Source organism: Pteropus medius, unplaced genomic scaffold (assembly GCF_902729225.1).
Source record: "Pteropus medius unplaced genomic scaffold, Ma_sr-lr_union100, whole genome shotgun sequence".
Taxonomy (NCBI): domain Eukaryota; kingdom Metazoa; phylum Chordata; class Mammalia; order Chiroptera; family Pteropodidae; genus Pteropus; species Pteropus medius.
This window is the reverse complement of record NW_024347791.1, coordinates 16,363,312-16,389,538: the sequence shown is the minus strand read 5'-3', so window position 1 is coordinate 16,389,538 and position 26,227 is coordinate 16,363,312. Positions and strand designations below refer to the sequence as shown.

The 26,227-nt window shown below is 34.5% G+C and overlaps 1 protein-coding gene across 1 annotated transcript in view; it reads left to right on the top strand.

The window, feature by feature from the left end:
• The window catches only part of CDK14 (cyclin dependent kinase 14), a 503,580-nt gene that overhangs the window by 249,923 nt on the left and 227,430 nt on the right, over positions 1-26,227 (top strand). Inside the window, exon 8 of the mRNA XM_039878136.1 lies at positions 12,176-12,299. Coding sequence (XP_039734070.1) covers positions 12,176-12,299 — 124 coding nt within the window. The remainder of the gene's footprint in view (positions 1-12,175; positions 12,300-26,227) is intronic.

Sequence of the window (26,227 nt, the reverse complement as noted above, 5' to 3'; positions counted from 1 at the left end):
GGAGAGCATGAGGGATAGGATCAATCTGTGGTGCTTAAAAAAACAGATGTCGGTTCCATGTTTCAAGGTAAAAAATTGTAAGCATTTTTTGTAGAGAATCTGATCAGTCCAAGAGAACATATCTAAAGAATCCAGGCACCTGTACATTGTAGACTCTAGTTGACAAATAAGTAACTTAGATGAAGCTAAGTTTCTTGCATTGGTTAGATAGAGTAATACAGGAAAGAAAACTTCAAAAAAAAATTATAATTTATATTCTCAAAGAGGTAAAAGAATAGTACATCTATAAAACAAGAATGATGTTATTTTTACCAAGAACTAGTGAACAAAAGTAGCTTTGGAAATGAAAAATATGTTGACAGAAATTAAAACAACAGAAATAAATAAGGATGGAAACTAAAGTTGCAGAAGTTTGCCAGAAAACAGAACATAAAATACAAATTTGAAAAATGAGAAAGAAAATATAAAAAATTAGAAGTCTAGTACAAGATATTAGATCTGAATAATTGGAGAAAATAAAGAGGAGGGAATCAATAAAGTATAATCTTTAAACTGCACTTTTTCAAGATGCAAAGGATTTGAATTTCAAGGTTAAGAGGGCCCACTAAATGCCCATAATATTTAATGAAAATTGACTGACAATAATGTTTCGATTGCAAAATTTCAGAACACTAGTTTCAAAGAAAAATTCTACAAAAAGGAAACAGGCTTACTACAAATGATCAAGAATTACGGTGGTGTTAGACTTTTCAACAGCAGCACTGCAAGGGAGATGGTGGCGGGGACAGTGGCTTGAAAATTCTGATGTAAAATTAGTTCCAATCTAGTGTTCTATGCAAACTGTCAATAAAGACTGAAGGTAAAATAATTATTTTCAGATGTTCAAAGAGTTGAAAATTTTGCATCCTTTCTCAGGAAGCTAGTTGAGGAGGTGCTCCACTAGAACTCAGGGCATAACCCAAGGCAGAGAAGACAAAGAAACCAGGTAACAGAGGCTACGACAGGCGACAGATGAAGGAGATCCTCAGGACAACGATGAAAAGGATCCCGTGATGACAGTTACACATCAGGCTGGGAGAGTAACCCACCAGTCCACCTGGAGCAGATCAGAAGTCTCCAGGAGAGTTTTCAAAGAAGAACTTGTTAGATGGAATAACTAATGTGTTTGAGCAGATTTACAAGATGGGAGAAGAGTTTGTTAGATTAGTGATAACTACAAAGAAAACAAAACAAAGGAAAACAAAACAACAAACAAAAGAACGAGATCATTATTAACACAAGAAAAACAAATTATCATTCAGAGAAAAATAAAGTATTCGTACTAAACTTAATGGCTGAGCTGTAAATAAAATTTCCATGGTCGTAATAATTTAAACATTAAATGTTGATATAATTTAAAAAGAAAACACCTCTTCATTTGATTGGGCTGTAGCCAAGCCCACTCTAGGATTAGCATCCTAATAGTCATCCATTTCGGCTACCACATTTGATATAAAATAAGGATCAGGATCATTGGAATTAAAAAGAGCTTTTTGACTCTTTGTCCAGTGTTCTTTTCTCTACACCGCATGCTTAATACAGTCAATTACTGTAATTAGCTTGTTATTTGTGACTTTATATGCACTCAGTCACGTAGGTTTATCATCATTTTCCTATCGAAGATAATAGTTTCACCTCCTCTGAGGGTATGGGAAGTTAAAAAATAGAAGGCAGCTTGTTAATGCCTGTGTTTTGGCATCTGAATTGCAGTGCATGGAAGCAGACGGCCCTTATTACATGTTGGTTTCCATGGGAGGCCACTCACCTAATTATGCACTGACTTTCCTCACCGTTTGTCTGCTTAGAGACAATACACTCCTCCAGGGTTACATTTAGGATCTGCACTGCAGGTGAAATTTCTCAAAGAAGTCTGACTATGACATAGTGACAGATGTCCCGCGAGTATTTCTGTTTGATGTATTACCATATTTTTTTCATGCGGTGATATTTATTGTCACTTAAATCTATGAATGCAAAATGAGGAACATAAGAATAATATTTACTAAGTTAACAGCTGTTCATAATTCTGGACTAGATGTTAATTAAAAAAAAAAACAAACAGTTGAACTAAAATAAGACCTTGTAAATTTAAGAAGATGTGAAAACCAGGTGAGATAAGGTTTTATCTTTAAAAGAGGATGTTCTTTTAATAACGCCAAAGCTCTGTATTTGGCTAAATAGTTCATAGATCATTAAATGATTGGAGTGTAAAAAATATTGAACATTTATTATAAAGTGAACAGAAGGAAAGCACAGCAATCAAATCCTTTTGCTTCTACATTTGGCTATTTTGACTTTTTCTTTCATCATGCAGCACGGCAGTATATAAAAACATTTTAAACGTTTATCTTGGATTCTAAAAATATATACATTTTTGTTTCTATTTTACATACCAGTGTTTACTGTAAATATTTGGGGGTGTCATGCACCTAAGAATTGAGGAGATGGTTTTTTCTTTTTGAGTGCGAATCGGGTAGAATTTCAGGCATTACAAGGATGATGTATCGAGGAGAAGAAGAAAGAAAAGGAAACAACTGGAGCAGCATGTAATTTGCAATTTCATAATAAAGTATGGAGTATTTTATGGTAATTTTGTACAAAGTCCCAGAAAAACATCTGTTAAAGTTTTATATTTCTTGATGTATATTCCTTGTAAGCACTGGCATAAATTCATAAGGAAAATTTGTCAATGTTAACTAAATTTCTAGAATCACTTTGCTACTTTGCCTATAAAATGTGTCTATTCTCAAAATGGCATTCTGAAATAAATATTCTCTATTAACTAATGGTTTGTTTCTTAGCATAATATCAATTTTAGACAAATGGGTAATTTTGCCAGTTAATTACTGAGAGCACAATTTAAAACCTGGGTGGAAAGCCTGAGGACACTGGCCTTGTTATAAATATTTGTGATGATTAAAGGTATAGCAACCAATTGCTAGATCATGATAATTGGTATGTAAGAAACCAGTTAGATTTTTTTTTTTGGTAGTGTAGTTCATTTTTTTTTTCCTCCTTGCAAACCATTTGCTTTGAATTTTTTGTTTTTTAGCCATCATAGTTGAGCTGAACGCAGAACTTGTATTAATTCTTCATTTTATAATTCTCAGTGATTTACAAATTGATCATTGAGATTTAAAAAATGACCATTATCATCGAAATTTTGTCTTTTAGTTTTTCATCTGTTCTTTAAAAATCAATAAAACATGAGAGACTGAAAATTAAAGTTCATGGAAAAAAAAGATTAATTGATGCTATCTCCAGCTGATCTCCAGAAGTGTCGATGCTTGCATCATATTACCATGGCGACAGTGGATTTTCCTATGTTTTTATGTAATGTACCTCCATTTTCATGTTATCTTAATGACTTTTCTGGAAGATTTCTTACAAAAACAGTTGCTTTTTTTCTTTTTTTTTTATTTTAGCAATAGATAGTTTCTCATAGTGCAGAAGTTGATAATACAGCTAGTGTCTTTTAAAAAATTCATTGGGGTGACATTGGTTAATAAAATTATATAGGTTTCAAGTGTACAATTTAATAATACATCAGTTTTGTTTTTAGCATCAGTTTTGTTTTCACACGTCAGTTTTTGTTTTTTAGAATGATCTGAAATAACCAAAGTATTTCTGAATTCTCTTCCTTATCCTCTGACGTATCTGAAATGCTATTGACATAAAGCTGAGTTTTATTTTTTATTTCAATGTTCATAGGTAAAAGCTATGAGGATTATTATGATTGAAAAGTTGCTATTTTATAGTCCAGGTGTATATTAGACAGAATAATGTTATGCCAAATTAAGGTTGTCTTATGCAGATGGTACCAAGAATTCATTTCTAAATGAGACTTTCTAATGTTCGGATTGAAAATCAGGTGTTACCTGATTTTCCATATTCTGAATTAGAGCTCTCATTTAACTGATAATGATTTCCTGCTGTGCATTACCATGAATATTATAGAGCCTTTCTTTATTCTGTGTTTTGGGAAATGTGATTATTTCATGACTCCATTAAAAATTGTTTTAAACTTTTGACACCGAGTCTCAACACCTGTCCAGGTTCCTTGTGAACCTTTAGATCCTATTTTCGTTTTAACAAAATAATCTTCTATATCTAGAAAGTGAAAGAGTAATGATAAAAGAAGTGAAATTCCATGTGTCAATTCATATTGTGTCGGACATTCAGAGGGGGTTTGGTTAAGATGTGGGGCCTGCAGTTTAGTTGTTCAGAAAATGTCTTTTGTATCCTTGGCATCATCTGCTGATCTGCTTATAACAATTTGAATCAGACCAAGGCAGCTAATTAAACAGCAGACTCTTTCCTAAAGGTGCTTTAAAATCCAGATTGAAAAGAAATCACTCCACAGATTGATGAAATACGATCATTGGAAGTATGCCATGTGACATTTTAATTGTAAGATGGAAATACCCAGTTTGGGGAGTACCCAGTGGGAATACACCCTTCTAGCCTTTAAGCTTCAAGTCATTCGTTTTGCCTCTTTCCCATTTAAGATGGGTCCTGCCTTTGACCCCTTTGTTGGCATGTGTTCTAAGACAAACATGAGAACTCAGGAGGGACATCAGCTTGAGTAATAGAGCATGCACACACTACCAGGGATTTTTCTGATTGTCTCAGGCAGTTACAGCCTTCTTGTGACTAGCCAGTACATCTCACAGATATTTTCTCATCAAAGTATATACATTCCTATTACTTGAGGCCTTTCTCAAAGGATATAGAGAGAGGTTTGTTGATCTTATGTATCCAAATTCAAAACGTTTCCTGCATGCCATTTAAAATTTATTTTTCTCTTTGGTACAGCTAACACTTGTGATCTCCGAATCTTAGACTCAAAGTTCCTCCAGTCTACATCTCTCTTTTTTTTAAAAAAGATACATTAACTTTTTCAATTGATATTAAGACAATTCATGTTGATTTAGTGTCTGAGATGTTATTTTAGGCAGTAAAACTATTTTTAAACTCTATTCTTTTTCATTGTGTGTAAAAAAAGAATGGCCCTGTAGTTGGGGGAGAGTACATACATTCACAGATGAAGCTGAGTGAAAATTTGTGTTTCATGCTTTTTCTTTTTAGTTCTAAAAAGTGCTTATTAGTCGGGTCAGTTATATAATTCTGAACTATATTGACTAACAGAAACTTGACAATGACAGGTTTTAAGGTGATATTATTAGAATTTCTTTAAACAACTGTTTCAGTTTTTCTCTAGGAAAATTTTGTTGGGTAACTGTTAATGCCGATAGCTTAATAAGTTTGATCATCTTGTTTCTACTCAGCTGGAGAATGTTTCTAACACTAATTTTAGGCTGCTGACCAACTTTACTAAAGCGAAGGTTCTCATCCTCAACCCTCCCCAGTTTCTTCATTGTGCATGCAAAGCCTAATAACTTGGAAATCTACTTACTGTATTAGAGCTTTTTGCAAGGAACTTGGCAAAACAAAGATCTGTCTTACAATCTTTGTTTGACTTCTTATAATTATCTCAGCTTCGGTTCCCATGGCTTCAGTCTGCCTGCTCACTGTGGGTGGCTCTGTGCCTGGAACCACATCTTGCTTGATATCCACAGGAAGAGAGGGCAGAATGGGAGGACAGCGTACCAGGTGTTCTCAAGGGTCACAGAAAGTATGCAAGAGTTTTCCCCCGAGAGCTTTCCTAAAGTACCTAAAAATTCTCGTTTCCTGAGTTATTCCAAGTTATTCCTGAGTTATCCAAGTTACCGTTTTCAGTAATAGCACATTAATATTCAAATAGCATAGAGAATATAAATTAAATTGTTGTTACATTATCTAGAGATATATCTCAGGACCTTGAAGCAGAAAGTTGAATGGAAGAACTCACAAAGGGCAAAAATTGGCAAGACAAACTTCCCCAGCTATTCAGATTTTCCAAGAGCTGTACCTGTCTGTAGTACATGGCAAAAAAAGTACACGCGGTGCTCTACCGTAAATATTTATGTGTTACACCATCCCAGTACCACACTTAATACTGTCAAGTATATCCAAAGAGATGTGTAAATTATACAGTAATGTTGAATACCTAGAGTTTTATTTCTATCTCCTTTATATCTTTGTATAGCCTTTTAAGTATTCTTTTTTAAAAAATTCAACACAGAATTGCAGTGATGCTTTGTAAAACAGAAACTATTTGGGTGTAAATTATATACATTGTATTACAAATTACAACTTGATATTTGCATTAGGCATTTGCAAACGCAAAACGCAAAGGGAATGAATCGTGATGAATCATTCTGTGGCTTTTGAAAATTGAAAAAGACCTAATATTGTAATAAAACCATTATCTGATGCTTATTATAGAATATTTTGACATTCATTAGATATTTTAGGGTCTCAAAGTTTCTAATTATTTTTCATTTCTAGAAAGTTTCATGTCTGAGTAATTTAATGTTTATGAAGTCTGTGGGTTTTTAAACAATACAGTGTTAAATATGGAACATATTATTTGAGGTATTTATTACCCATGTAGAACTTTGCTTTATTTGCCGTTGTCACATTTTCTAGCCTTGGGTTCACATAATGTGTAACTACTTTAATCAAATAGTACACATACTTTTTGAAAAATCAAATAGTACAGAAGCAGTACTCTTAATTGAGGTGTCAGAGCCAGACAAAAATAGGTTCAAAGTACCAATAATACCTCTTACTTGCTATGTGTCCCTTTGGCCAATTCATTTAGTTCTCTGAATCTTTATTTCTTCATCTATGAAATAGGGATAATAATATCTGTCTGGCAGGACTAAATTATCTAAATGAATTTAAGACATTTAGCACAATGTCTGTCATAGCGAGCACTTAACAAAAGGCAATTATTACAGTTGTTTGAGTTGTAGAGTTCCTTCCATTTCTATTATTCATAAAATTATGGAATGACACAGTATTTCAACATGAATGACTGTTAAAGGTATCTAAGTCATTTTCGAGATGAAAAGCCTAAAATATAGAGATGTTAAGCTTGGTCCCCAGGTGGCAGAAAAGTAGTTTAACTAACTTGTTTTGAAGAATTGACTGTGTGCAATAAGGCATAGAGCCCATTGCTAACAGCGCTAATAAGCCTCCTGTAAGCCCTAAGAGACCCCGAACATTCCTTAAAGGAAGTTGGCCCTTGCCTTGAAAATCTGCAGAATGTTCACTGTGCTTATCTCATTTTAAGTGGAAGTACACGTATTAAATAATGCGTGCATTTCCGACCATTCAGGGAGCCTACTGACTCTAAACTCTGAAACCAAGAGCATCTGATCACACATCTTTAGACTTTAAAGGGCGGGGGGCGGGGGGTGATATAAAACTTGTTGCTCACTGCAAGTGCCAGTAATTCTGAGTAATGAGTCTAATAATGTGTGATTTTTACCAGCTCTGAAAAGTTTTGATAAAAGGCCTTATCTTAATATTTTCACCTACTTAAAGTCTCAGGAGTTGCAGAAGGGAATAGGTGAAGTTTTAAAGGCTATTTAAGAAGTCTGTGCCATGGCACTGAGGATTTGAGCTGCTTCCTGCCGGGGCTGGCAAGACAACTGGGCTATAGATAGACCTGCTGCTGGCAAAAGTGTCCCTATTCATCATATCATTGCTGTTTAAGGCATTTTCCCATTGGGGTTTTTATTGCGGAAAGCGAACATATTCAAAATAGAATATAAATCTTCAGTGATCATACTAAAGAATTTGGAGGACTCTCCTTTTATAAAGTTGAGTAGAATATCCTAAGGTGACAAGGTATTCTTAGGAAAGAGTAAAAAGATAGGAAGAGTTTCAAATATGTCAATTTATCAACTTAGGTACAGAAGCTGTCTTCTGCCATGTTATTTATCTCTAAGAGGATTTTAAATAGCAAAAACAGAAATTCAAAACTCATGCTCATTACAGAACATGCTAATTGAGAATTTTACAAACTTGGGTTCATTTAATAAAAGCACTTTGATTATATTGAGTGTCTAACTGTATTCATCCATGCATTTATTAAGCATCATCCTCATTTAAGATAATGAGGTACAGTGGAAAGTTCATGAGCACTGTTTGATGGTTGGATGAATTTCAGTAAGGTCTTGTGCATTGAAAGCTTTAGTCTTCTCATTTGTTTAATAGAAAAGAGAAAGTACAGGACTATAAATGGAAAGAATTAAATGACATATGTAAAAGTACTTGCAATGGCCTTTAAACTAGAGAAATCTTTCAGTTAGTGTTAGTCCCCCTTCCTTTCTTTTTTGGCACCTGACTGAGATCCCATCGGTAGTTACCAAGTTTTATTAGCACATATCAAAGACGATTTTTACTTTCTCTTCATGTGACCCCTCTTTGGTGGTCCTTCTTGTTGTGTCACAGGGTTTTACAAAGTGTCACAGGGTTTTACAAAGATCAAGTATATCTTTTTGTGTGGTGATTTGTACAACAACCAAGTGAAGTGGCTTTCTCAAAAATTTACGTAGGAAAGTTTGGTACTTGCCTGCTTTTCTAAACAAAAGGTCTCCAAGACTTGAGTTCTCAGGGCATTCCCAAAGAATATTCCATAGGACATTCTGTTTAACTCAGCATGGCCACTGCTTCCTTATAGCCTTCTATTAAGCACATTATTCTATTAAGCACATGAAAATGTTATTTCTAAAACACCAAATTTTCTAATGTTTTTAATGAAGTCTGCTATTGTCTTCTTGCCACCAATACTTGTATGATGATAAACTGGTAGTTTTACATTTTCTATACTGTCGTTTCATTTATTTAAGTTTTTCTCTTTAATTTATCTAGTGATCCGCTTGCTTGTTTTCCTCAGTATTTTCTCTAAGAATAGCAAGGGGTTTGTCATATGACACATAAATTTCAGCTCGTGCATCTAGTGAATGATCCACTCAGTTTCCTTTTAATATTTGACATGTAATGAATTCTGTCTTCAGAGGGACAAGTCCTCTATGACTCACCCCTTCCACAGGCTTCTTTTTGTATAATGGGAGGATCAGTCCTACATTTATCTTGTTGTTAGATCCTCCCACCTCTTTGTCTTCAGTACACTCAGTTTGAGTTGCCATTACAGTCCTGACCTCTTTAAATCCTAGTTATCTGTGTTATATGTGTCTCCCATACCCAGAGGGCTATGAGTTCCTCAAGTCCAGGGACTACATCCTATCCTATTATTGTTTGCATCCCTTTTGCATAACACCAGCTGGGACAAGGTTGGCACTTAATAAATCCTGAGCGAATTCACTCTGTGGAGATTCATTCTTACGTGACTTTGTGCATTGCTCAAAGATCTAAAGATCTGTTTAGTAACTTAATGTTTGAGTCTCTATTTATCATGTTTGGGGCTTAGTTTGTCATGTATACAATTATAATTGGAGTGTGTAGTTGTGTCCTTTCCTAACACTGATTTTTGTAATCTCCTTTAATGTGATACACTATTTGGATAGCTTCTGTATTAGCATGAAGATTATATGTTCTCATTAATTAGTAAAGGTATTAAAGGAGGAGCCTTTCGGGACTGTTTGATCTACCCACTTGTACCCTTAGCTTCCAGAGAATCCCATTCCATTGTTTTCTATTTGTTATTTTTTTATCTGCTTCATCCGATATCTCTAAATTTAGTTCAGTAATCACATTAGTGGTATGGGAGTATCGACTGCATACCCAGGTTAGGGAGATGGTTAAGGTACAGTCTCTTGCGGGTAGGATAATGCCACACTGCCATAGACACGTGCAGAGGCACCCAGAGCAGGAGCACCTCTTGTAGACCTATAGAGGGAGTGAAAGCCTGGGGAGGTGGTCAGGGAAGGCTCCAGGGAGGAATGATTCTTGAGATAACTAAGATATATGTGGAGATTAGCAGGCAAAAGGGAGAGAGGGCTTTTCTGTCAAGGACAGTCAAGACCAAAGGTAAAGGGTTGAAGAGCAGTATGCTCAGTATGGGAGTGGTGAGATTGCTTGAGTCAGGAAACGCAGTGGTGATGTCTGAGTACCAGCTGGAATCAGCTCACTTCAGTGGCTCTGAAGGCCCTAGTAGGAAATCCTCAGACTGTATCCTGTGAAACAGCCTCTCTGTCAACACTTTGCCTACTTGTGTTGTTGACTCCTGACCTACATTCCTATAGTGTGGTGGTTAAGAGCATGGACTTTGGAGCCAAACTGCCTGGGTTTGAGTCCTGGCTGTGCTGTGTGACTTGGAGGAACTGTGCTCAGTTTCCTCCTCACTGATGCAGGGATGATAGCAGTACTTTTGTCATTAAAACTGTGACAGAAATTAAACGAGATCACATTCTACAATGTATAAAATGATGATGGCACTCGGTGTCTATTTGTTAAACTAAAATGCATTGCTTAGATAGACAGTTGTATTCTGAGAAGTCCCTGCTACACCCAGAGATCAGTTAGCACCTTGCAGGATGCCTGTTTCTTTGTAAAATCAGTTTATTTATTTACTTGTTTGTTTTAATTTAATTAAATTTATTGGGGGAACATTGGTTAATAATGATGTAATTAATTATGCAAGTTTCAGGTGTACCATCCTATAATATATCTGTATATTGCATTGTATGTTCACTAATCAAATTCGTTACGTTGTCTGCCTTTGGGTGCCTTTTTTTTTTTTTTTTTTTTTTAAGGCTTTGGAAACACAAAGTGGTCTTATTTGTTCATTCTTTCTCCCTTCTAAACTGAAGGAATATCAATTTTCATCAAACTTGTAAGCATTAGGCTTCAGGATGCAGGGGCTATTAGAAGGAATGAGGCTCAAAACTGCTGGTGATGATGTTAAGTCTTTCCATCTGCTACACAGCAAGGATTGAGAGGAGGAGTCTTAAAGAAATGTTTGCTTCCTGCGGTTCTCAGTTCTCGAACCAGTAATTTAATCTAGGCTAACACTAAGCAGACTTTTACTTTTTGATACTTAGAGTCTGGAAATGATGATCCTAGCCTTTACTACTCCACAGCCTGTTATTACATACCAAAATTTTGAAAAGAATTCATCTTACTGTTATTTTAAGGTATCTACCCCTGTAAACAATTCACCTGACTTTTATAGCCCCTAGTTAGTTGGAAAATGTTCCACAAATGCTAGCTTCCAGAGCACTCAGGGAGTTGCCAATCTTTTCCTTTCAAATAGTCTGGACTCCTTAGTGACAGCTAACTCATGTAAAATTTCCCTGAAATTACGTTTCGTTACTAGCTGACTATATAGACTAGAACACTGATGGCACTAAAAACATTTGTTTTTATTTTTGTTTTAGGAGATTGATATTTAAAAACAATGCCGATTAGGATTATTTTGGCATGTAAATCATTTAAAAATTTTCTCTTTTTCATAAACAAAATGTTTATGAAACATGGAAAGCCTAAGGAATCACATTTTTTTTTTTGCTATCAAAATAGAAACATTTGATATAATCCAATAAGAAACTAAACAGAGAAGGCCATTAATCACTTCTTAAAGTGATTTTTTACAAAAGTATTACTCTCAAATTCTTGATTTCTGTATTCTGTGTTTCCTTTCCCTTTAGGATAGGTCTGCTCTGTAATTAGTGAAGGTACATGTCTGTCTTTAGCCAACGGCTTAATCTCGATGGCCGTATGTGCAGAAGCAGTATAATTACAGTGTAGTATTAATTAGATCCTGTGACTTTTTTTGTTTTAATTATTTGAAATCATCTTATCTTTGCATTCCTTAAAGAATATTAACGGGCGGATCCTTGGGTACTATGTTCATGCCATTTCTATGGAGTTAAATATCTATACATTTACATAAACTTGTTAAAAAAATTCTGCTTTTTATAATGTTATGGATACATATTTTTTCTCTGTCTCAAACATCAATTTAGGCTTGAGGGAATCAAATATTATAAAGAATTAATTCTTTACATTGCTCTTAATTTATAGAACACAGATTGGATGGTAGATCTCTCTGACTGAGGAGGCATTACTCTGGGTTGACAGAATGGGTTAGAAATTTTCAGATTTATTATTAATGACAGAGGGATTCTCATACCTTTACAAACATTCTGATTAAATAACTTGGTAAGATATTTAGTGATGGTTACCCATTTTCACTGAATACAAGTACTTGGCAGACTGTATGTAAAAACTGGCATTTATCTGTGTTCAGATTTTAACTTTTGTCTCCCTATTTTTTCAGTTGTTTTTATTTCAGTTGCTGCGAGGGCTGTCTTACATCCACCAGCGTTATATTTTGCACAGAGACCTGAAACCACAGAACCTTCTGATCAGTGACACGGGGGAGTTAAAGCTGGCAGATTTCGGTAGGAAAGCAGTTAATTACCAGTCTATTTTGTCACACTGTGAGAATGCCAGGCAGATGGTGGCACTGCATTTGTTTAGGTGCACTTCTTCTATCATTATAGATCTTGATAAAAATTTTTCAGGAATGAAGGATTTTTTTTTTTTTTATAATCAACATCATGCCTGGTGGTGGATTTTGTAAAAATTCAGACTGCTTGTTTTAGAGTCTTAACTAATCATAAGCATAAATCGCATCTCATATATATCCCAAGGAAAAGTCAGTAAAATTTTGAGCATGAAATATATTGAAAGAAATCTCTCTCTCTCTCTTTTTTTTTTTACTTTTTTATGAAAATATCCAACACATTCAAAAGTAGACCAGTATAATGAACTTCGGTTACCCATCACTCAGCTTCAACAATTATCAATATACTGTCAAACTTGAAGCAAAGTGAATTTAAGCCTCTGGACTTTTCCAGGGCATCACAGAGTATATTCAATAGTATATGTTGCGCTAAGGTTTTACTAATTTAAAAATCTAGGGGCAGTGTTAACCTTTTTGAAAGTGACAAGAATTCTCAGTAATTTTATAAAAGTAGACACAGATTTCGATTTAAAAGTTGAGGTCTTGGTCTGGATCCATTTTGTCATTCCTTCCTTAAAAAGTTTTAAGGTTGGCCTCTTCCACTTTAGAAGCTTTTTTCCAGACACTGTCCTGAGCACCCAAAGAGGAGCAAAGTGGTTGTATTGTCCTTGCTTCCTCCCCTCCCTTCCTCAATTCTGACATTTCTGCATTGCCCTGGCTCTCTGTCACACCAGAGAGTGTGCTAAGTTGATTCCTAGCACCAGGGAATGCTGATGGCAGCATGATGTGTTGACATTGCATTGCCTCAATTATTTTTGAATACATATTCTGATTAGAAATTTGTTCCATTAAGAGTGGAATGGAAATATTACCCTTGGGACATAAAGACGCCTGAGGTTGAGATATGGGCTTTTGCTGAAATATGATTATCTTTTCCCACTCCAATTCCCTCCTCCCCGCCCCCCGCCCATAAGTAAAAAAAGCAGGAACTGTTTATTTCTTATTTCAAGGTTAGTGGACTGTCCAGTACCTTTGAAATGAATCTACTCTGTTTGGGTGTTAGGTATAGTTTTCTTCTAAATTTGAAATATAACAAAAGTGAGCATTTATACTTTGTAACACTTTGTCATTCTCATCTAGTTTGGAAAATTATGAAACTCGTGTGTGTGTGTGTGTGTGTGTGTGTGTGTGTGGTTTATTGTAGATTTTAGCATCAGAATAATAGCTAGGTGGATAAATGTAAAGTCTATTATAGAGTAGAAAATAATGCGAGAGCGGTGGGAGAAGATTTGCAGTTCCTCAAATTCAACGTTATTGGATTTACTGTGAACATATATGTATTCTGTCAGTGTCAGTAAATTAATAAGTATTTATAGTGATTTTCTTTTGGTGTATTAATATACTATAAGGTATATGTTGGAATAAATTATTGTATTAAACTTTCAATTTTTTGAACATGGTTTTTTAGTATATTTTAAAATACATTTTTACAAAGGTGATTTTTTTCTGTATAACCAAGGGTATAAGAGAATCGTGTGTAAGTGTTTACTGGGGATTATTTTTTAATTTAATGATGACATTATTAACAGTTAAGTTCACCTTAAAAGATTCTTATGTATCTTTAAAACTGACAATTTGTAATATGAGATTAGGAAATAAATTTAAATGTAATTTTAAACAACATAGAAAGTTTTTTAGAAAATTTAGAAAGTGTGAACAACTCAGAAGTGAGTTGTATATTTTCCCAGTACCTTTCTCCTTCTCTCTCTTTTTGCTTCTTCTACCTATCATAAATCAAGAATAAAAGAAACATTGTCTTGTAAGCCATTTTCACATAAGAATATGTTCTGAACATTTTCTCATTATCAAATATGAAAAAAATCATTTGAAATAGCTTAGATTTTTCTCTTAATGTCCAAAGCCTAGTCTCTTTATTCAGTCTCTTATCAATTAAAATTCAAGTGCTTTCTAATTAGTCACTATTATGCACTGGCTTGCATTGAACACTTGCAGAGAAAACTGTATATGCTACAGTCGCAGTGTTGAGTGTTTGAAAGCCTGTTCTTCAGACCAGATTGCTCTGTACAAAGGTTGTTCTGTGCACTGTCAGGGACTGAATCATCTTGCCTGGAACACACACTTGGCGTACATCCTGTGCACGACATGTAATGAGCGGGACTCATTCACCAACTGACAGTTTCCCCCAATTAACCATGCATTACTTTTGACTTTTAATTGAAGGCATGCAGTTAACTGTGATTTACTGCACTTGGGCCCATGTTTGTGTCTGAGACGAAGGAAACATAGTAGAAGCTGTGAAGAAACTAGACAGTCAAAATGGAGTGATTCCAGGCAGCAGAACAATTAGAAACACTAGGTCTTAATTTAGAGTTTGATGTATGAAGAGCTTTGGAATCAGTTTCTTTGTTCTGCCGCCTTCTTTTATGTGAAAATATCATAAAATTTTAATTAAAAGAGACGAATGAAATCTGTGTGATCGTTGTTCCCATATTTTTAATGCTACTACCTTTATTAGAAAAATGTATTGGGAAGAAAAGGGAAAAACAGTAAAATTTATTGAGTTTGTGCTATGCAAACACTTAGATATTTTTGTTTTATTGTCTCTTCAACCGAGCAGGTATACTAACCTATATTTTTAAGAGAAACATGAGATTCAGAGAGGCTTAGTATCTTGCCTGTAATTCAGATGTTTGATCCATATTTTTCAATCTCAGATGGCCCAGGGTCTTTTTATTTATACACATAGATATATTACCTTACAGAGCTACCTAATTTATAGTAAATTATTGATTATTACATATATATGCAGTTTTCTATATATAACACATATGACACCCATGCTATAAAAATAAATTGCACTAATACCAAAAAGTGCATCACATAATTTAAAGTACATTTCATCATTTGAATTACTAATTCACGAGTAATGAGTGAATTTAACCTTAGTACTTTGGCGATTTTACCTGCTGGGCAAGGTAAACCAGACGATAATGTATTTGTAGACCCATTCAAGTTTAAATGAAATGCAGTTCTGAATTCCAGGTGGCCAAAATGCTGTAACTGTTTTGTTTTTCTTGTAAGTAAAGTCATATTTAGGCACTTACCCAAGCCTTATTTTTATACACATTTTGAATAAGTAAATTCTACATGATTTAGAGTCACTGTGGCTTTCCTAATGCAGAGGTTTGTCCTGCCTGTATATGATAAAATAATATTATGTAGAGGCATTCAGACTCATTTCTAAAAAGGGATTTGTCTTTACATTATCTTTGAGGAAAAAAAAAATATTTCAAGTCTCTATCCAGCCTACATTTTCACTACCTTCTTGCCTACTGTGGTATAACCAAACCCAAACTTGTTCCCATATCAGGGCCTCTTAGCCTTTCCCTTTGCCTGGAATACTCCTCCTCCTACTTCTCACTGTGGCTGCCACTTTCTCATCATACAGATCATAGATCATATGTCACCTGTTCAGAGAAGACACCTTTCCAAAAATAGAACCTTCCCATGACTGTCATCCAGTTTAACGTCTTCAGTAGCGCTTATAGTACATTGAAATTATTTTGTTCATTTGTTTATCTGTTTATTTTTTGATTTTGCTGCTGGTAAGTTCTGTGAGGACAGGGACTTGGCCTGTCTTCGTAGCTCTTATCTGTGCTATATCCAGAAACATGCATAGCACATAGTAGGTGCTCAGTAAACATTGGTTGAATGAACAAAAAATATGCATAAATAAAATCAATATTAATGTAAAAACTAATACCTACCTGTATTTACTAGTTTCTGCTTGATTTACTTTGGCAAGCCAGAAGTTTACAAATTAATTTTCTCTTCATCGGCGTTGTCCTGGCTAGGCACAGTCAAGAGTGTAGTTGGAATTAAATGACTTTGGATAGTCTTGGAGCCTCAGGATTGCTTTGAAGATCTTACACGTAGGCTTCTACATACTTTGTTGGTATTTACTATGTCTGTAACCCAGGCTGCAGAAATAAATATCACCACGTGAATGTAAACATGCACAAAAGATGTATAAGATTCGAAGTTCCTACTCTGAAGACCTTAAATTGTTTAATTGTACTGTTGTTGAGAACAAAGTGTGTTGGGCATTGAATTAGGAGACTTGGCTCTGTCTATAACTCACTTGTGACTTTATGGAAGTCATTTATCCCTTCTAAGCCTTAGGCTCCTCCACTGAAAAATAAGAGCATTGAGCTGGTACTTTCTAAGATCCTTTTCAGTGTTGACTTTTTTGTTGTACATTTCCTATTTTCTAATAACCAGATATTCGTTGGCAGATAAAAATCAGATAAAAACCAGATATTCGTTGGCAGATAAAAATCAGTCCATTGAATCTGGAATCAGTGCTATACCATCTCTTCCTAGAATCTAATTTTTTATTCTACCTTCTAGAAGTTTAAATAGAGTTTAAATAGAGAGTGCTTTTGTGATATGCATTTAGATCACATTAAAAGAAAATTATCGAAGTATAACAAGTAAATGCATAAATAAATTTACCGAGAATTAATGTTCATTTGCTGTATTATAGCATTAAAACTTAAAGGCATTTTTCCCATGTAAATGAGAGTAGAACAAAATAGATGAATCTGTAGAATTACGGCTTTCTATAATTCTTGCAAGATGACGATGGTGTCATCCACATTTCCCAGCCATTCTTTTGCTATTTTTAAGGGTCATGGCCTTGCTACATGGAAGAACAGCTGGGTTAAATTTTCCCCTGAAAAAAGGCACAGTGACAGCTCTGTAATATAAGCATCTAAGATCTTGGCTTATTTCACTGAATTTCCTAATGTAGGAACCGAGTTCAATAGCTCAATGGTTTTAATCAAGTAAAATTACACAGGTCTTTTTCCCACCAGAGGTCTAAAACATTACCTTCCTAATGTTGATAGTTTCCTCCTCCAGGCTGTTCCTTGTCTTGATTTGAGAAAGGAAATTATTGTAAATCACATTTTAGATTAATTTGCAGAACACACCAGAGATGTAACTCTACAGAGGGCATGGTGAGTGCAGGGTTTGTTTGTAATTTGCTTCTCAGAATTCATGTAGGGAATAGTAGAAAACAGAAGGAAATCTACTGTCTTCATACGAAGAGAAGAGTGTCAGTTTGATAAGTATAAAGTCTATGAATAAAAGCCTATTAGTCCCCGAAGTATAAAACTTTAACTATGTTGTTATCATTAGCATATAAAATTCATCATTGAAGCCATAGTTTTAAATTCAGGGTTAGATATACCTTAGTCCATTCATTATGGCCTGTAGGATTTACTTTTCCTTTATCTTTGTTTTATAATATATTTTCTATTAATAAAAATATCTTTATTGTCCGTGAGGTATCACTCTACTTTTAAAGGGGCCTTTTGATCAGTTTAATGCATAAACATTTTAATGCAAAGTTCAAGAAGTTGCTTTTGTATCAATCTGAAAACTGAAAAATATTTTTAGAATAATTGATGTTACAATATTAACCAAAGAAAGGGCTGTTTTTTCCCTAATTTTTCAAGACTTCATTAAAACTCCAAATCAAAATGTACAGATCCGATTAGCAAGATTACATGTTAAAAATAATTTTGATTGACATGTGAACTAGGCAAAGTTATTTCCCCTGACTCATTATTTTAACGATGTGGTAAATAACTCTTTTGAAAAGGAAATTGCCTGCTCTCTGATCATGAAATCATCACTTAGGTTTATTACTTAAATCCTGTTTAATATCTCACTCATCCCCTCAAAAGTTTTCTTGCATTCAAGAGGGACGGATTATATTTAATTATATTGTTTCGTGTTTTCACAATGTAACTTTTCCCAGGTATGTTAACATACTATGTATAATATTTGTTTCTTCTTTTAAATGGACTTATTTTTAAGAGCAGTTTTAGGTTCATAGTAAAATTTAGCGGAAACTACAGGCAATGCCCATATATTCCCTGCCCCCACACACACATAGCCCCCCTCCCCATTATCAACATCCCCCACCAAAGGGGTACATTTGTTAAAATTGATGAACTTACATTGACATGTTAATACTACTCAAAGTCCATGGTTTACATTAGGGTTCACTCTTGCTGTCATGCATTCTATAGGTTTTAATAAGTTATGATGACATGGAATTTATTTGCCATTGTAATATCATATAGAAAAGTTTCACCGCCCTAAAAATCCTCTAAAAAACTCATCTTTATGGATATTTTAAAAGCTATAAATGGAAATAAGAAGGAAATATATGAACTGTAATTAATACGCATATGCTACTCTAAGAGAAATCTCTGCGCAGTCACCATTAAACAGATTGAAGCAATGTGGATAGGAGTTGATTGCTAAGAACGGCAGTTTCAAACTGCATGGAAATGAGGAAATTCAAAACAGTGTTCGTTCATTTTCAGCCAAATCATGCATGTGAGGTAACAAGACATCTTAAAATGCATAATGGACTGCTACAAATAGGGCAGATCGTCCTATTTCCCACTGTTGATGGAAACCTGGGCAAAGGGATTTCGATATGCAAAAAAAATTTTTTCTCAGGCAAAATGAGGGCAAAATTGTTGGCAGCAAATCAAATAAGTGATGCCAGATATGAATTGAAATATATCAATATATCCTTAGAAAAAATCTGCATCTGGAATGACTGGAACCTTAAGTGCTGGCAGTGATAACCAGAGTGGAAGAAATATAGGTGACGTTAGCGAGAATAGCACGGTAGTGAACCCTAGAATTATGTAACACTTAGACGTTATTCAAGGCAACAATGATTACACTCGATCATGAGTTTTGGTGGCCAGTAGGCAAGTGTAAAGGGTTGCTTAGAGTTTAGAAGTTTACTAATGTCTCTTGTTTATGGGTCTTCTTCCATCCTCTGCTCTTTACCTTCCAAGAAGTCACATTTTAAAATGCAGCCCAAACCAGACTCTGCTGATCCATATGTCAGTATGCCTAATTTATACTAGAATCGTGGACGACAGGGAGTCATTGTAGTCTAAAGCACGTGTTTTCTAAAATTTTTACCAGAAGCAAGCAAAACTGACCAGCTACTATGGGAAATCTGTGATATGCTATAAATTCTGAGCTTAGACATATTTGAAAAATTTGTGATTTTGATCCTTTATTTTCTCTTGTTAATGCTATCAGTTCAATATTAATTTGCTTTCCTCTTTCTTCTCCCAGTTTTTTTTTTCATGCCATATATGTGGGTTTACTTTTGAAATAGTGCATATTTATGGTAATATTTTAAAATTTTCTTTTCACCTTGAATAATTTCTTTCATTGTAACAGATAAACATAGGAAGCTAGGACTTTTCTCTTTTCATTTTATTGAATGAGAAAAAGTACTGGAAAATTAACTAATGAAAAATGAGAACTAATGATCTGTGCTGTTTTAGGAATTTTAGATATATGTCTGAAAAACAATCTATGTTTCTTTTATCACATACTGTAAAAATTACCTTGATATGCGTAATCAAGCTTACGGACCTATAGTAAAACTTTTTGCAAAAATTCAAACTTTAAAAATGGAGCTTCTCTATTAAATATCTGCCAAGTTATTTGACATTCTAATTTTTGTTCTGGAAGAATACTGATATAAAATGCAGATTGAAGTGTTGATTCCAGTTTTGGAGTAGTGTTGTCAGCTAAAAAAAATCTGTTGTGTGAATAATGACCAGCTAATATTAGATGTGGGAATTGTGCTTAAACAACCTGGAAGTCATAGAATGGAGAGCAGTGGGTGACAACAGAGGTATAAAGAGAGGCATAAGAAAAGTTGGAAATTTTCAGGATTATATGATTATGATGGTTCTTGAAAAGTTGCCAGTAAGCTCTCAACTTAAAATCAGTTGGGAGTGTCTAATCAAAATCACTAATATTAACATTACAAGAACAATACAAAATAAATATGATATGCAAGCATTTTCTCAAAGAATTGGAAGCAGAATATGTTATCGTTGAAGTCATCATCCAGTTGTTGAGAGAGTCATACCATTAGGAACGGATTTTTGTTTTTGTTTTTCAGAATAAAGACAACAAATTTATGACGGGAAACTTGAAATAGATCAGTTATAATTGTATAAGAGAAAAGGAAAACTCATTATATTAATATTTTCGGAATTTTTTATTCTAGATTTTCTCTTATTTTTGAAAGAACTTTAGAGATTATCTAATTTGAACCCTCATCTTAAAAATGTATGTACTTTCACCCAGAGATGGAAAATAAGTTAATATTGTGCCTGATATTTACTAAGTGATGCGTTAAATGATCGTTAATGCAGTATTATATTACTAACATCTCCAGAGCTCTTGGATAGTACTCATTAGAGTATTGATACTTTATTTATATAGCACAAACGTAGTCTGAGTTTCCCAAACAGGTGAAAGGTAGATGTGCTAACCTAATGTCCAGGCCAAAGTAACCTCTGCTGTTCTGTGTCAGCTGAACAGTAAGATCCTTGTCAGGAAAGTGGGATCTAGAATACTAGCTACCATTTAGTCCTCATCACTGGAACTAGAACGTGTGTCCTGAGGACACGTTTCTGACAGCAGACCTATAGGAAGCAAGGTTGGAAATATAAGTTGGAATGGAGCCTCAGAAATTTATGAATTAGGAGAACCCACCTCTCTAATTATATTCCTGGGATAAATTAAAGCATCGAGAAGCCTTGTGGACAGATGAATGCCGAATTGGTTTTAACAATGTCTCTCATAGGACTGAGAAGTGCAGGGCCACAGCTGAAGAATGCTCTTGATGTCTTCCTGTGGGAGGAGTCTTCTGTTCAAATCTCACCTTTTCCACAAGTTGCAAATAAACAGTACATAATTCCAGAGCAGGTGGTGGTGTAACAAAAGCGCTAACTAAAATACATTAAAATCTGAGAGAGAAAACTTTTTGCATGGAAAAAAAATATACTTGCATGAAAAGACAAGATATAGTAAAATATTCAGGATGGTTAGGGTGCAGATTCTGGAGCCAAACTACCTGTGTTTGAATCCTGCCTCTGATGTTCACAAATCTTGTGTCCTCGGGTGAGTTCCTGAAATTCTCTGGGCCTTAATTTACTCATTTGAAAATGAGAATGATGATAGTAATAGTGAGCACCTCACAAAACTGTTTAAATGATTAAATAATTTAATGCTTATAAATGATTTAAGGACAGTGCCAGGCTTATAGACAGTTCATGTAAATGCCATGTTTCTTATTAACCCTTTAGATTTGGGTTTAAGTGTTCAAAATATTACTTATTTTTAATGTGATTTTTTTCCCCTAAGACCTTTAACATACTTTCTTGCTTTCTTGAACAAGGATATAATATGGAATATTATTCAATAGTTCATTCAACAGATTTTTACTGAACGCTTACTGTATATACCCAGCACTGCTTGTGGCTGAATATACAGTGGTAAATCAATGTAACACGGTTCTTTCAACTTTACTCTAAATCAGCTTTCCTTATAGTCTTACAGTCACCATTTTGAATATCAATTATTGTATTATACAAAAATGCCCAGGGGGCTAATGAATTTTTTATAATAATCTGATTTTTAAATCATTGTCTTGTATATCTTATGGGAATTGTCATTTGTCTGTTTTAAAGTATAATTACTGAGCAAGGTAAGATTTTAAAAATAGCTATCTACAAATCTGTGTTAAAATCTTTCTGTGGTTTGTAGTTCAGATTTTAAAATATCTCTATCACAGTTCCATTCAGTTTAGCTTCCCTGGTAAAGGGACTATAGGTAATTTAATAAAAGAGAATGATTCTTGTGATAAAAAAAATTTAAGATAGACTCATAGCACTAGCATCATCCTTTAGAATAAAATTATACTTTATGTTAATTTTTTAAGAGGCAAAACACTTTGTTAACCAACCAAGAATCTACTGATATTGTGTATTTTCTCTTCCTAAACAACAACTGAATGCTTCTGCCAAATGTTTCATTAGGAGAGATCTGTGAGGTAAGAAAATTTTGTGAACCACAAGTAAAATCAGTCGGAATGAAAAATACAATTATACCTTAGTGCACACTTTAATAAAGACATGAGCAAACCCTTGAGTACCACTAGAATGAACACTACTTCCGACCAGTGTCAATGCTTGTAGTCTCGTAGGGGTAGATCTTGCTGCAGGAATTATTTTTACCTTGTCAGGTAATGCAGAAATCTAAATGAAAAATGGCATATTGATTTTTAAGTCTTCAGAGGCTTGATGCTCCATAAAACAGTGAAATTAGTTTATAAGAAAACAACATAGGACCATTATAACTCGTTTTCTAAGATTTATGTGGCCATTTTTATGAAATTAGATTTGATGTCCAAGTTCATTTGACCAGTCTTTAAAATCTCAAGAGGAAAAATACGCAACTAGAAATATTCATAAATTAAGGAATACACATGTAATCTTCAAAAAAAGGCATGGTAGATTGTTAAAATGAATGACTTAAGGTAATGGTAGGTTGTAGATTGCTTAGCAAATTCACAAATTAAGTGCATTTGTAGCATGCATCCTTTACTTCAATAAAAATAGGAACACCCCGTATTTTGTCAGCTGTGGCTATGACAGCCAACTTAGTCACCTCTTAAATTTTAAGAATGACTTATTTTACGTTCTTTGTGAGTGACATGTCTGTGATCTGCTTTGTATATGGGTATCTGGGCTGTACAATGTTGAAACGAAGGATGACCATTTTGCCTAGTATAAAATGTAGACGTTCTTCTAGACTCCAGTGTCTAAAAGCATTTTTATTTCTGAATATTGAATTCAACATTTGAAAGCTTTCTAGCAGTTGAATTATTGGAACATCTTATCTGAAGCACTTGACATTAAATTGCTTTTAGGAAATGAAATTGATTCAAACCTCTGTGATTTCTAATAATAATAATAGCAGCCCTTTATTGTTCATGAAGTGATTTCATAGCTCTTATTTTATTTATCCCTATAACCCTGTTAAATAGATAATACAGGTCTCATTACCTCCTTTTTAATATGAGAACATTGATTTGTACTTGTGATATTAGCTCAACTTGTGCATCAAATAGACTAATGTTTTAACATTGGCATTTCTGTTGAGTTCGTAGGTTTAAAAATAATTCATCTTGAAATCATCTTATAAGATCATATCACTTTTTTATATCTTTTAAACAACATGAAGAGTGTTCAAGTAGTTCTGGTTGTTATTATAATCAGTGATCTTTTAAATATGAAAATTATAGATAAATATGTTTTACTCTTCAGCACTTTACCAGTGGGAATAGATAATAATGACCTTTTTGATCTCTCTCCAATAAGTAGAGTTTTGATGCAGATTTGAAATTGTCTTTTCATAACTAAATGAATGCAAAGTACACGTAGCACAGTACTCATTGGCTCTAAAGGGTTATCTATAAATGGAAAATACAAACATACATTGAAGGCAGTAAAGCATTCTAGTATCTGCCAACTTTCCTTTTCATTGCCAAAGATAACATTTCTGGAAATCAAGAAAGGCGTTTAAAAACAAAAACAAAACTCAAAACTTGTTTTTGACATATGTGACAACAAACAAGGTATTCGGAAGACTTTACTCTCCCACTTCCTCTCTGCAAGCTGCCCCATCCCACTCCCAGCTCACTGACAGTCACTGTCAATGCTGGTAATAAGTGATGTGTTTCACTGATGTGATGCGAGAATGAAGGGGAAAGGAAAGAAAGAATGAGATCTACTGTTTTGTCTTCTTTATAGCTGTGAATTGTTGTATTGAGAAACACAAGTGTATAATTTGTTTTGCTCATAAAAATATCATGCTTAGTATATTTAGAGAGATAAAAGACCAAGACAGACTACGGAAATATTGGAAGTGAAACTTTTTTGTCCTTGTATTATTTTTAGGAGGAGCCAGACAATTCCCCTCAACTAGTTGGATGACTACTGCCCCTTTTTGACACTTTTTTTTTTTTTTACTGAGGTATTCAGAGTTGTCTCTTTAAAAATTAAATTTATTGGGATAGCATCGGTTAATAACATCATATGCACAATTCTGTAATACATCATTTGTATTCACCACCCAAAGTCCAGTCTTCTTTCATCACCATGTAATTGACTTCCTTGACCCTCTTCATCCTCCTCTCCCGCCTTCCCCTCTTGCAACCACCATATTGTCGTCTTTGTCTATGAGTTTGTTTGTTTTGTTTGATCGTTTGTTGCTTTCCGTTTTATATCCCATATGTGAGTGAAATCATATGGTTCTTGTCCTTTTCCATCTGACTTATTTTGCTTAGTATGATAGTCTCATGATCCATCTGTGTTGTTGTAAATGGCAATATGTCATTCTTTTTATGGCTGAATAGTATTCTGTTATATATATATGTACCACCTCTTTATCCAGTTTATTCGTCAGTTGACAGGTTGTTTCCATGCCTTGGCTACTGTGAATAATGCTGCAGTGAACATCGGGGTGCGTATATCTTTACAAATAAATGTTTTCAAATTTTTCAGGTAGATACCCAGAAGGGTTGATGGGTCATATGGTGGTTCTATTTTTTATTTTTTGAGAAGCCTCCACACCGTTTTCCATAGTGGCCATACCAATTTATATCCCCTCCAGCAGCGTACGAGGGTTCCTTTTTCTCCACATCCTCTCCAGCACTTAAATTTTTTTCTTATTGATAATAGCCATTTTAATGCGTGTGCAGTGGTCTCGTGGTTTTGATTTGCATTTCTCTTATAGCTTGTGAAAATGAGCATCTTTTCATATATTGTTGGCCATCTGGTATGTCTTCTGGGGATAAGTGTTCATTCAGGTCCTCTGCCCATTTATTAATTGAATTGTTTATTTTTTGGTGTTGAGTTTTATGAGTGCTTTATATATTTCGGATACTAGCCCCTTATTGGAGGTATTGTTTCGAATGCTATGTCTTTTACCTCTTCTGTAAACCTGAAAAGACATTTCTAAAACTGTGGTCCATCAAACATACATTAATGAAAAATAATTTTTTGAATTAAAAAATTTTCATGGTCAAATCAATTTACGGAGAGCTGCATGTGTGTGTATTCCCCACTTTCCCCTTCCCAATGAAATCACAATGTTCTTTACATTAGCTAGTGATTAAATATTTGTTTACCTTTCTGCAGTTAAAATAAAATCTGACATTGTATCTCCCAGATTTGTTTCATTAAGGACAGATTTTTGAACCTGTGGAACTTATGTTGGGGAAGTATTAGTATATTACTTATCTATTGCTGTGTAACAAATTACCACAAACTAAGCTGCTTAAAACAACACACATTTATTATCTTACTGTTTGAATGTGGGCATGGCTTAGCTGAGTACTTCTGCTTCCAGGTCTCTCACAAGGCTACAATCACAGTGTCATCTGAAGCTTCTACTGGGAAAGGACATTTCTTCCAAATTCACATGTTTATTGGCAGAATTCAGTTCCTTGCAGCCTGTTGCACCGAGTGCCTCAGTTCCAAGCTAGCTGTTGGCCAGGGGCGAGCCTCAGTTTCTTGCCATGTGGACCTCTTCAAAAGAGCTACCTGCTTCATGAAAGCATGCAAACTAAAGCAGCAATAAAGAGAGTCTGCAGCCAAACAGAAGTTATATAAACCTAATCAGAAAAATGATACCCCATCACTTTTGTCACATTCTGTTCTATAGAAACAAGTTAATAGTTCTCATCCATACTCCAGGGGAGGAGATTCCACAAAAGCATAAGTACCGGAAGGCAGGGGGGTGGGGTCAGAGGAACCAGCTTAGATATTGCCAACTACTGTTGATATAAAAAGTACTATTCAATTATTTCATGGTAATTGTACCAAGTGATATGATTTTGCATAAAGAATAACAATTAACTGAGCAACT